This window comes from Cannabis sativa, chromosome X, assembly GCF_029168945.1.
Source record: "Cannabis sativa cultivar Pink pepper isolate KNU-18-1 chromosome X, ASM2916894v1, whole genome shotgun sequence".
NCBI lineage: Eukaryota > Viridiplantae > Streptophyta > Magnoliopsida > Rosales > Cannabaceae > Cannabis > Cannabis sativa.
Window position 1 is genome coordinate 3,872,705 of NC_083610.1, and position 11,717 is coordinate 3,884,421.

The following is an 11,717-nucleotide window of genomic DNA, read 5'->3' on the forward strand; positions in this document are numbered from 1 at the left end:
CAATCTCTTGTCGAGCGAAAGACCTTTTGGTACCCGAGCCTCCTCCAATAGTAAGAGGCCTAAAAGGAACCTGGGGCGCAAAGGAAATAGGAGCTTGAGCTCCTTTTCCTTTGTCCAGAGAGACTTCAGAAGAAACAGTAGGCATGAGAGTAGGAGTCCCCTGCTCCTTGTCAATATGGATAATGGATGGGACTTCATTCATAGTTACCTGAGAAACAACAAAAAGAAGCCTCTGAAAACTAGAGCAGGGCGATGTAGAAATTTGCACATCTTGGGATGAAGTAAGAGAAGAGGCAATGGTTTGATTATCAAGAGATTCCCGAGAAGTGACCATAGCTTGGCTAACATGAGCAGTAGCAAAGTTTTGATGCTGAGTTGAGGGATGAGGAAAAACATGTATGGGAGATGAGGCAGCTGGGGAAAGGAACTGATTAACAGCATCTTGAAGGTCATGGTTCTGCCTCAGAGTGGGAAGGCTCATCTCCTCAAAGGGAATAGAGTTGGCCAGCTCAAAAGGGTCCCTCTTAAAGTGAGATTTCAGAGGAGCCCTAACATTTTCCTTGTAAGGGAGAGTAGGAGGGACAACACCATCATCGCATCGCTTAAGAAAAGAGGCACACTTTGAAAAAGTGTGATCAAAAGCACCACAGTAATAACAATAATTTTGGAGACCCTCATACTTAAACAAAAGCCATTTAGTCTTACCCAAGCTTCGAAAGAAAACTTGCATACCCCTTCGAAGAGATTTGGTAACATCAAGAAGAACTCGGATTCGAAGGAAAGGACCTGAGATTTCAAGCAGAGTTTGTTTATGGATTTCAATCAAATCTCCAACATCATCAGCAACCATTTTAGCAAGAGCAGGGGTACGGAAACCAAAAGGGATGTAATCGATTTGCATCCAAAAAGGAACATAACGGAGCTGCTTCGATTGTAAGAGATCAAGGCCCTCAGGATTGACAAAGACCATTAGGCAATGATCAAAGTGCCAAGGCTGGCCTTCGACAACCCTACGCCTATCACCCTCACAACCAAAGTGAGCCATGAAAAGCCCATAGTGGTACTCAGAAAAACTAACAGGGAAACGCAATGTCCAAGCCTCCTTCATAGTTTTGTCCAGCCAGTCCACTTTGATAGTTTTTGAGTGAGAATCTTAACAACTAAGCAGAAAGACTCCGATGAAGGATGACTACTTAGCGAGACCCCATCAAAGTCATGAATAAGAGCTTCCTCATCATTTATAGCAAGATGATGAGGGGAAGAACGACTGGAGCTCGCCATAACACTCAGAGGAAGATATGGAAAAGGAACCAAGAAGGAAACAAAGAGACTAATACCCAGAGAAGAGCTGATAGCGATAGTTAAAAAAGAAAAGCATATAAATAGAAGAGAAATATACCTGCAACAGAGATACATCTGAGAGAGGGTAGAAGATACCCAATCCATCCCTCCATTAAATGGAGCCTGGCATAATCCCTCGATGGCAGAGATAATCATCACCCAAATCCCCCGAGTTCCCCCACTGACGGCGCACTGGGAAGGATTGTGGCTGAGGAACAAATAAGGATTAAAATTGGACTGAAGGTTTATTAAATGCAGATAGATATGGTTAGATTTACTGGGGTGCATTAAATGCCTTTGATTTATTAACCAGAAAAGATAAAAAATTAGAAGAGAGAGGGAGTGTAATCGACGGTTACACCTAATCATCACGAAGAAGAGGATACTGGAAAAACCAGAAGAAGAAGGGAAAACCCTAATAGAGCATTCCAGACCTTCTAGATCTCATTCAAGTTATGTTATTATTTAAAAAGAGTATGTTGTTCAAGAATATAGTATATACTGTTGTTGAGGGAAGACCACCATTGCCTGACCGTCGAGGAAGGAGGAGGTCGTCGAGTGGAGCTGTTGGCTGGTGGATGGAGGAGAAGGGACTGAAATCTGAGATTACAAGTGAGAGGAAAGAAGAAATGGGAGAGAGAGAGAGATGCAAAGTAAGGAAAAAAAATGCACCTCGGGGTGGTACTGCTCCGTCCGTTTAGTGTGCCATCGGTGCATGACCTTAGGGCTGAACATTAAGCAAATTGACTAAACTTCAGATTAACAGGTACTGAGTTCGCAGGTTTAGAAAAAAAAAATATTCGTACCCGCTTGTGTAATGACTGAGTCAACCGAGTGCACGAGTTCGTGGGTTTGCGGGATGGGTTCACAGATTGAATTTATTTATTTATTTATATTAAGTTTTCTCATAATAAATTTAAAAATTAAGACAATAATAATAATAATAATAATAATAATAATAATAATAATAATAATAATAATGAATTAAAAAAATCTTGTTGCCTTGCTACGGTGGCTTGTGAGGGAAGAATAAGGGGAGGGAGGGTCAGAGTCTGATCTAGCGTTAGTGGCTGCTGGCGTGCAAGGGGTGAAATGGCAGGGTGAGAGAGAGAGAGTGAAGGGGGGTTTTAGTTATTGTTTATGACTCCATTACTTTTGTAAAAATTAATGTTTAAAAAGGTATAAATGAATTAAGTAAGTGTTTTTATGAATTAAGTGTTTTTGTTTTAAAATAATAAGATTTCATGCTTTAGTTATTTTAAATAAATTGGTTTATTATCTTTATTATAAATGTTTTAAAAGAGCTAGTAAGTGTGGACGTTATAATTTTTACCCCGAATTGTAACATGTACTTTGAACTTTTAAAGTCGTTAAAAATGTTTGAAAGTTATTTAATAGATATTTAAGTTTGGGGAGTCAATAGTTTGGAAGAATTTTTAACGGTCAAAAAATCTTAACCTTTCAAAAATATCATTCGATTTTAGATATTCAATTTTTGACGGTCAGTTGACATTTAGATCGGTCCTAATTAGCATGGGGAAATCAGACGGAGGAAAAGGAATGATATAGAATCATGTGGTGTAAATGTTTAACACGCTATACCATCGCATCATCACTAGGCCTGGAGTGAGCCACATATACTCACCACCTGTCCCCACATTTACACGCCACGTGTCCCCTCTTTCTCTCTCTAAATCCACCCCCATTTTCTTTAGAGCGAGAAAGAGAAAGAACAAGCGAAGCGAACCTCGCCAATGCTCTCCTCCGACGACTACCTTGCTTGATTGATTCCATCAAATTCAATCAGTAGAAGAAGATTTCGTAGATTCAGATGAAGACTATCGTTTCGCGGTTGATCCATTCAAGATCATCATTTCCCAGGCTCAAGTAAGCTCTGTAGTTTCTGAAAATCTCTTTTTTTTGGAGCTATTTTTAAGTTTTGATGAGTGTTTGGTGTTGTGCTGATTGCGTGATCGTGTATGTTTGGTTGCCGAGAAAGTGGTAATTGAGTTAGAAAGAATGTTGAAAGTAAGTAATTAGCAATGCATGCGAAATTTAGTGAAGCGAAGAAGGAAATCAAATGTGGGTTGTATGTTTTTGCTCATTTGATCATGTATGTTTGGTTACTGAGAAAGTGGTAATTAAGTGGGAAAAGATGAAAGAATCTTAGTTAGTTTGTTAATTTATGTTTGATGGTTTTATGTGAAATTTTGTAAAGTGAAAAAGGAAATCAAATGTGGGTTGTTGTTCTCTCGTGTTAAATTTATGTTTTTTGGCTCATTTGACTATGTTATTTTGAAGTTCTAACACCCTAACCACACAAAATTAATACATGTATATGAGTTGAGACTCTGGCTAAACCTAAAAAATGTTAGAAGATACACTTACATTAGCTTTTATTTAAATGAGATATTGCTATCTAGATGTGGAACCTAAATCATTGATGTTTTATCTCTCTGAATTAGATTTTCAAACTGGGTACTTTTGGTATAGCCATTATTTCGTTAATAATGACATTTTCTGGTGTTTCAAAAACATGTCATCATGGTTCTCCTGCCCTTTTTCAAGACTCTTGTTGTTTTATTTTGATAAATTGGGTCTGTTAAGCTTGTTGTAGTGTATATTTTATGTTAACCTGAGGGAGCATGTTCACTGACTCACTCTTGTGTCAATGGAATTTTAAATGCTTCATAGTACATTGGTTGGGTCCAACAGTGGGAGATATCTCTCAACAGACTCTAATAAGGTTGATGAGCCCTTTAAGGTCGAGGAAGCAGAGACTGTCAATGTTCCTCCTCCTCCTACAGAGAAGGTAATTTATTATTATTATTTATTGTGGGTGGTACTCGAAGTTGGTTGCTCATATTTTGGTTTGGTTTACTGGATTCCTTTGCTTTTATGCGTATTCATTTGTCATTTCGCTTCAGTTACTTGTATTGGGTGGAAATGGATTCGTTGGCTCACATGTTTGTAAAGAAGCTCTAGATCGTGGTTTGTCGGTGTCAAGCTTGAGCAGGTATGCTTCTTTACCATGATCAATTTTATCCTGTATAACTTTTTGGGTTTTTTGGGAGTAGAATGTCAAAATAAGTTCTCAATTGTTTAGTTTATAAATATTTGAAATAGAATCATTTGGCTTTTTTCTATGAATATTGAAATTTATCTAATGTAGTCAATGATGTGCATTCTGTCGATTTTGGGTTGAGATATCACCAAGATAATTTAGAACAACAAAATGAGGTAATATGCTAATAATGTAGATGAATTAAATAGCATAATATGCTGATATGCTTTAAAAAAATTTATATTATGGATCTACTCTCATAATATAAACTTTTCTCTTGACGAACAATGATAGCTTATCAGGTCAGATAAGATTATACTTCTTTCCAATAACTGGAGTTTCAAGTGAGCACACGGGTATTTAGGATATGCATATCATATTTTCATGTTTTTGGATCAAACTTTAGTCCTTTGGTTTCATCGTGTAACATCTATAAACTTTTCACTTTGTGCAGCTACAATATCTTACTACTCCTTTCCTTTCCTCTTTGTCCAGATCTGGAAGATCCTCTATACAGGAGTCATGGGCTAGCAATGTGTCTTGGCATCAAGGTTTGGTTCTTATTTGAAATGTTTCTATCAACAAACTTTTCCGTTAGACGTTACGATGGCTCTCAACCATGTTGAAAATTGTCAGGAAACCTTCTATCGCCTGGTTCATGGGACGAAGCTTTAAGCGGGGTCACTGCTGTGGTATTGAATCTTTTTTACTCATTGAAATGTGTTTGAATGCCCTAAGCAAGGGAATATTAGAGCAGATGATCTTACTATGTGCATGAACATAACAGTGAACCTATATTATACTTTCAAACTATTACATTGTTGCTCATGCTTTCGCTTGGATGAGATAATTACTATATGGATTGTTCATCATTTTTCTACTCATTGTATGTATAATTTGAGGATATACCATGTAGCAAAAGAAAAATCATGCTTATCAGATACTCATGCTGACATTATTACTATAATTTCCTCTGTTAATTAAAGTTTTATTTTCTAGATCTCCTGCGTTGGTGGTTTTGGCTCCAATTCATACATGTATAAGATTAACGGGACAGCAAACATCAATGCTATTAGAGCTGCTTCGGAAAAAGGTATAACACTTGTCTCAATGTTTCAAGTGTAATCTGCACTAGTTTGGTTAACTCTGAAAGGATTTCTCTAAACTCTAAACATGAAGCAGAAAGTGTGTCGAAAAAGGATGAGAAATAAACCGGTACGATTTCAGTGCTCGGTCATTCTGAACCTGGGTGGAATTTGGGGTTTTAGCTGTAGATATTTTTGTATTAATGGGTTAGGGTAAATTGGTCCAACTAAATACTGGGATGAGTTGGTGATGCAGAGCTAAGTGTTAGATTATTCTATGCTATAGTTTCTAGTGTTCATTAACTTAAGATTTAACCAGCATTAACAAATACAGACTTTTGTCACTTTGAATTTCCTTTCTTCTCTGATTCTCTCTCAATGCATCTACTTCTCTCATTTTCTATATTAGTTGGCCTTAAGTTTTGAATTTAATTTTCAAATTTGGGTCTCCCTCCTGCAGGTGTAAAAAGATTTGTCTACATCTCTGCTGCTGACTTTGGCTTTATTAATTATTTATTGCAAGGATATTATGAGGGAAAGGTACCATCTTAATCATTTGTTTTGACCAGTTCTGTTTCTTCATGCATGGTATATAACAAGATGAGTTTGCTGTTAACACTTTCACTTTCAGTTCTGTTTCACTTTTGTTGTTAACATATGTATGTATGTATATACATGTATCTTCTTACCTGTTCTCTGTGATTGTAATATGTACTATTGATTTACAGGGTTTTTTGTGTTGAGTGTTGCATTTAGCTAATAATATTCTTAATGACCTATTCTTGTCGATTCGATTATAAGAGAACTGGAAGTATTTATTTGTGTCGTATTTTATTGTAGAAAGCTGCTGAAGCGGAGCTACTAGTTAAATACCCTTATGGGGGTGAGTTTTTCTTAATCTTCTTCTCAGTATAACTTCAATTATTTCAACTTATAGCTATGAATTATTTAGATTACAATTGACAATTATACAGCAGTTTATTATGACTTGCATGCGTCTGTCTCAGGAGTGGTTTTGAGGCCCGGATTCATTTATGGAACTCGCCAAGTTGGAAGCATGAAATTACCTTTGGGCGTTATCGGTTCACCACTAGAGATGGTAAAATCTCTTATTTTTTCTTGTGTTCTATATGTGGTGAACAATGTAAACCGAAAATTAGCGGTATAGAATAACTGTTCCTTATTGGCATGTGTAGGTTTTCCAACGAACAAGACCTCTTACCCAACTGCCGCTCGTGGGGCCACTCTTCACTCCTCCGGTGAACGTGACTTCAGTGGCGAAGGTTGCTGTTAGAGCCGCGACTGATACCGTCTTCCCTCCGGGAATCGTTGACGTGAACGGAATACAACGTTATAGCCAAAAGAAGTTTTAGTTCCTTCTCTTGGTTTTCGTTTTAAGTTGTTTTAAACACTTAAAATGATGATCTTTCTTTGGTTCCCTATACCTGTGAAATGAGATTTTGCATGGGGTCATCTTGCCTCATTGATCCAATAATAATTTAACTAAAGAAATATATTTATTATTATTATTAATTATTATTGAATAAATTACTAAGTTATCTCCAAAGATTTTGCATTGTCAAAAAGGGAATTGTTATGGAATAGTAAAATATTGGGCAGTTATAAATTGGAGTTGTAATCCTACTCAAAAAAAGGTCTCTATCTTCAATTTGTAATGAGTAAGAGTATTCAAAGTATGATTCTAAATATTAATATGATATAAGATCTTAAATATCATGTTTTTTAAGTGAAAAATTATTCATTCTGAAAAGGGAAATACAAAATGAAATGTTTTGGTTTTACCCTCAAAGGATCTTTCCCTTTTCAATTTCTCATCTTAACCTTTGTTTAGAATTCCGTTTTCGTTATTAGACATTCTTTAAAGCTGAACAATTTGTAGGTATGGGGTGGTCAAACCAAAAGTTGCAGAAGTTATTGGGCTTAAAGATGCATTGGATTTGAGACTCGAACTCAGAATTACTAACACATATGTACCTTTCTATGTCTACTTGAGTTAGCCTCAAGTGGTTAAACAGAGACATTAAGTTGAGGCCGCTACAAAAGATGGTTGTCTACTTGTCCTCTTATTTTGGTGTGTTGGCATAGGATTGTAATTTGTTATGATAAATTTTATTTAATATATATATTTTTTTTTTGTTAAGCCATTTGTTAATGTTAATGTAGTTGCTTATAGATTAGTTCATTTTATTTTGGGAAATTTACATGGTATACTAACTTTTACCATTTTTTTACAAAAATACTGTCAGGCGGTATTTTTTACTTTCTTACTGTGTTTTTTTATAAGTTTCATACTGCAGTATACTGTGTTAAGTTTTCACTAGTGTTCTACTGGTGTTTTACTAGTTATCTATTGTTGTTTTGAGTTGTTCTGCTTTGTGTTTTACTGGTGTTTTATAAAAATACAGTATTTTTGAAAAAATTTCCGTGTGACAGTATTTTTGTAAAAGTTAACCTAAAATCCAGTATTTTTGTAAATTTCCCTTTCATTTTTTATTGTATATTTCAAGAGAATGATGTTCTTATTGATGTTCAATATGTTTTGAGATCTGAGTTAATTTAATTAAATTATATTCATTATTAAAAAAAAGTTAAAAAAGTATGTTGTTTTTATCTTTCACCCAAACAAATTTTTTAATTTTAGAAGCTATTAGCATATTCAAAAAAAGGAGAAAGAAGCATTATACAAACAAGTAAAAATTTAGGACAAAAGTAATATATAGAAATAATTGAAGGACCCAAAAACAACCGAGAAATAAAAGAGAAACGACACGTCGTTTGTCCTCTAAAACTCTTAAAAATCTCGAATCGAAATAGAAGAGAAACGACACGTCGTTTAGAACTGTTGAAGGTTTCGAATGAGTCGAATCGATAGATCCTCGCCTTCTAAATTAGAGAGAGAAGAAAGGTTGGGAACTAACGAGTTGAGCAGAGAACTCACTGAGTTGAATTTCAATCCCAAAAGCAGAGAGAGAGAGAGAGAGAGAGAGAGAGAATGAACCAGAGCCAGCAATCGAGCGATGGGAGGCACGAAGACGATACATCCCTCACCGAGTTCTTGGCATCGTTAATGGACTATACCCCAACTGTTCGTCTCTCTATTATCCAATCTTTGTTCAATTCTCTCTCTCTCTTTTCTTTCTTTGTTTCTGTTCATTTTCTTCGTTTATTTGTAGATACCTGACGAGCTTGTGGAGCATTACCTTGCCAAGAGTGGGTTTCAGTGTCCCGACCTTCGATTGTAGGTACTTCTTTGCTTAAATTATCTTTTAGGGTTTCTTTTTTCTTTTCCGGAAGGATTCAATTTTGTTTGATTTTTAGCTGTGAATATCTCTCCCTGTTTGATAAATTAGGGGAATTCAGTGGAGGAGGAGAATTTTAGGGCAAGTACAATTACGGTTTTTATATATGTAGAAATAAGTTTGTATGGAACTAATGTTTGAATTGGGGATTATTCTTAGGAGAAGATGACTTGATTCTTCTATTTAGGTGAAAAATCTGTAAGAGGATGATCATTCTCAGTGTATATAATTTGTCCTGAGCCATAAAGAGATTATTGTTATTATTATTGTTTTAAAATTTCACAATTATGTAAACGCAAAAAGAAAAAAAAAATTGGCAATTTTGAGTATTCACTATGGAAATTTGTTGATGCTTGATAGCAAAATGAGTATTCACCGCCGGCTTATGAAAGTTTGCATTGAAATCTTGGTAATTCTTGAACGGAATTTTACAAGTTTTGATGGTAAACTTTTTGGGTTGTTTTGTAGAAATCAGCTTATTTGAGAGCTGTGCTTGTTTTTTTTCCCTTTATTTGTTTTGAAAGTTACTAATTACTATTACACTTAGAGAACCAGCAATCAGTATGCGTGATAGAAAGCCTGGTCGTAATCGAACAAAAATTCATGGTGTTATTGTGCTTGGAGAAGCTTTAATATCTATGTCTTAATTTTCTGCACATGTTCTTTGAGTTGGGAGGTTTTAGGTTTTCGTATGTGGGTTTCAAATGTGATGTAGGAGATATATTTGCCAAGCTTATACAGAATGGTCTAGAACTTTGATTTGTTATGTTTTGTCATTTTATGATTTACTTTGAATCCAATTTGCTGCATCATAAAGTAATTAACAAAATGATAGAATATAACAGATTACAGATCTAGACTAAGCTTGGTAAATATATCTCTTACATCAAAATGTCCACAAAATGTTGGCATACATTAACAGTGATACAGAATATATATATGCATTTGCGTGTGTTTTATTGGTTTTTATAAAGACTTTCGTAGAAAATAGTATTCCGAACACATTATGGTTTCTGTATCTCAATGTAGCAGAACACTAGTAATTTTAAGGAGTTTTGTAGAAAATAGTATTCTGAACACATCATGGTTTCTGTATCTCGTTCTGTTAAACTTCTAATAATCTCGTTTCTCTTAGTACAAGTTACATTCTACTAGATGAATAACACTGATTTTATTATTTTGGCAGAATCAGGCTGGTGGCCGTTGCCACACAAAAATTTGTCGCAGAGGTTGCTACTGATGCTCTACGGTAAGTCAATGCTGCCATATGATATGGGCTTGTTTTATAAGCTCAACAAATACATGCAATCTTGTTTATTTAAGAATTTTGTGGTGAGCTGGAAACATACCGAAGAAAGTGGTGTAGTTTGTTTACTACGTACGCTAAAAATAGTACAACGGTGGATTTTATCTCAAAATTGAACTCTTTTCTTGTGGATTGTATCTGTGACTGCATTTAATGTAGACATTTAAAAGATATTCTCTTACTGGGTTATTACAGGCAATGCCAAGCAAGACAGGCATCAGTTGTCAAGGACAAACGGGATAAACAGCAAAAGGTACTACTATTTACTCCAGTTAATCCGTGAAGCTTTTCCTTTCCTGTTTAAATTTGGCTGGTCTATTAACTCTTTGTGGAAACAGGAGAAGCGCCTTACATTGACAATGGAGGACTTGTCGAAAGCATTGCGAGAGGTATTATAAACTTATATTCTTACTTTCATGGCTCCAGTTTCTAGACTTAGGACACTTTGATTTAGGGAAAACAATATAGTTAGCAAACCATATAGAATCATTAAGTAATAACAGATCTTAGATTATACCGAGTCTTGAGCTTATTCTACTTTTGTCAAGATCAAGATTTATATCTTGTTAACTAATGTTGCTGTAAATAACAGTTTTCTTGTAATATTACCACCTGTATTTGTGCATTGACGGAGTCTGATATATTGTATGAACATCATATGATTCTGATAAAAGGGCTTGTTTTTTTGTTTTGGTGGCTAGCATGATCTGATTCAAGTAACGATTTATTTATCTTAAAATTGTTGAATGAACAGCATGGTGTAAATGTGAAGCACCAAGAATATTTTGCCGACAATCCTTCGACCGGGATGGATCCCGCTTCAAGAGATGAATGAATGAATGAATTAATGCATGTTTGTTGTGGCTGGATCAACATTCAACAGTCCATTTAGTTACTCTTTGTGGCTTTGGAGAAAAGTCACTGCTATTAAAACTAAAATGTGCCCAACTCACTTATTAGTAATGTTTGAATTTTGTACAATTGTGTTTCATATTGTGGATAATATATATTTGATTTCTTAGATCACTTCTTGTATTTCCAGAGCTTAGCATAACAGATCAAGATCTCTATGGCCTCCTCCTTTAAAATATTTTTCGAGTGATGAATCATCAAATTAGAGACCCAAAAACTATGTTAGGTTGATCAATCTAACACTTGCCAAGTTTCAGTATGTTCTATTATCTTTTTAGGGCACATTTGATAAGGAGATTGTATTGTATTCAATAGTAAAATAGTATGTAAACAAACTAGTTGCACTATTCAATACATGATAATGGTCAATATTAGTTTGTATTGTAATATTTTTGAACTTATGTTTTATTATTGGTAAAATTGGAGTTAGGGTCAAGGTCGGTTCTTGGGTTTGGGTCTTGAGTCGGGCTTCGTGTATGTGGGGTTGGGGTTCTTGAGTTAGGCTTCGTGTCTGTGTTAAATTTTGCACTAAAGAGTATTTTTTTTTTTTTTGTAAGGAAAATGGAGACTTTATTAATAAGAAGAATCAATCATTATAATAGGAAGAAAATCAGTGGGAACATTATCCTCCCTAAAAATACGATCTGGATACAAATAAGAGCTACGAGCAAGACAATGTGCAGTTTTGT

The 11,717-nt window shown here is 35.2% G+C and overlaps 2 protein-coding genes across 2 annotated transcripts; both read left to right on the forward strand.

The window, feature by feature from the left end:
• The first annotated feature begins 3,012 nt into the window (after positions 1–3,012).
• Positions 3,013–7,057, forward strand: LOC115707519 (uncharacterized protein At1g32220, chloroplastic). Its single transcript, XM_030635523.2, has 10 exons — positions 3,013–3,228; positions 4,036–4,153; positions 4,269–4,357; positions 4,901–4,956; positions 5,042–5,097; positions 5,405–5,498; positions 5,951–6,030; positions 6,331–6,373; positions 6,498–6,589; positions 6,687–7,057. The coding sequence occupies exons 1-10, from the start codon at positions 3,173–3,175 to the stop codon at positions 6,861–6,863; spliced, it is 861 nt and encodes a 286-aa protein (XP_030491383.1). The 5' UTR covers positions 3,013–3,172; the 3' UTR covers positions 6,864–7,057.
• Positions 7,058–8,333: 1,276 nt separating this feature from the next.
• On the forward strand, positions 8,334–11,415 carry LOC115707512 (transcription initiation factor TFIID subunit 10). Its single transcript, XM_030635511.2, has 6 exons — positions 8,334–8,596; positions 8,685–8,749; positions 9,997–10,059; positions 10,312–10,369; positions 10,455–10,505; positions 10,871–11,415. The coding sequence occupies exons 1-6, from the start codon at positions 8,504–8,506 to the stop codon at positions 10,949–10,951; spliced, it is 411 nt and encodes a 136-aa protein (XP_030491371.2). The 5' UTR covers positions 8,334–8,503; the 3' UTR covers positions 10,952–11,415.
• Positions 11,416–11,717: the final 302 nt, after the last annotated feature.

Excerpts from the sequence above, each read along its gene's own strand:
- LOC115707519 (XM_030635523.2), top strand. The coding sequence starts at position 3,173 with ATGAAGACTATCGTTTCGCGGTTGATCCATTCAAGATCATCATTTCCC. Across the intron at positions 3,229-4,035 it reads TCATCATTTCCCAGGCTCAA|TACATTGGTTGGGTCCAACA; the intron begins GTAAGCTCTGTA and ends AATGCTTCATAG. Across the intron at positions 4,358-4,900 it reads TCGGTGTCAAGCTTGAGCAG|ATCTGGAAGATCCTCTATAC; the intron begins GTATGCTTCTTT and ends CTCTTTGTCCAG.
- LOC115707512 (XM_030635511.2), top strand. The coding sequence starts at position 8,504 with ATGAACCAGAGCCAGCAATCGAGCGATGGGAGGCACGAAGACGATACA. Across the intron at positions 8,597-8,684 it reads TAATGGACTATACCCCAACT|ATACCTGACGAGCTTGTGGA; the intron begins GTTCGTCTCTCT and ends GTTTATTTGTAG. Across the intron at positions 10,506-10,870 it reads TGTCGAAAGCATTGCGAGAG|CATGGTGTAAATGTGAAGCA; the intron begins GTATTATAAACT and ends TTGAATGAACAG.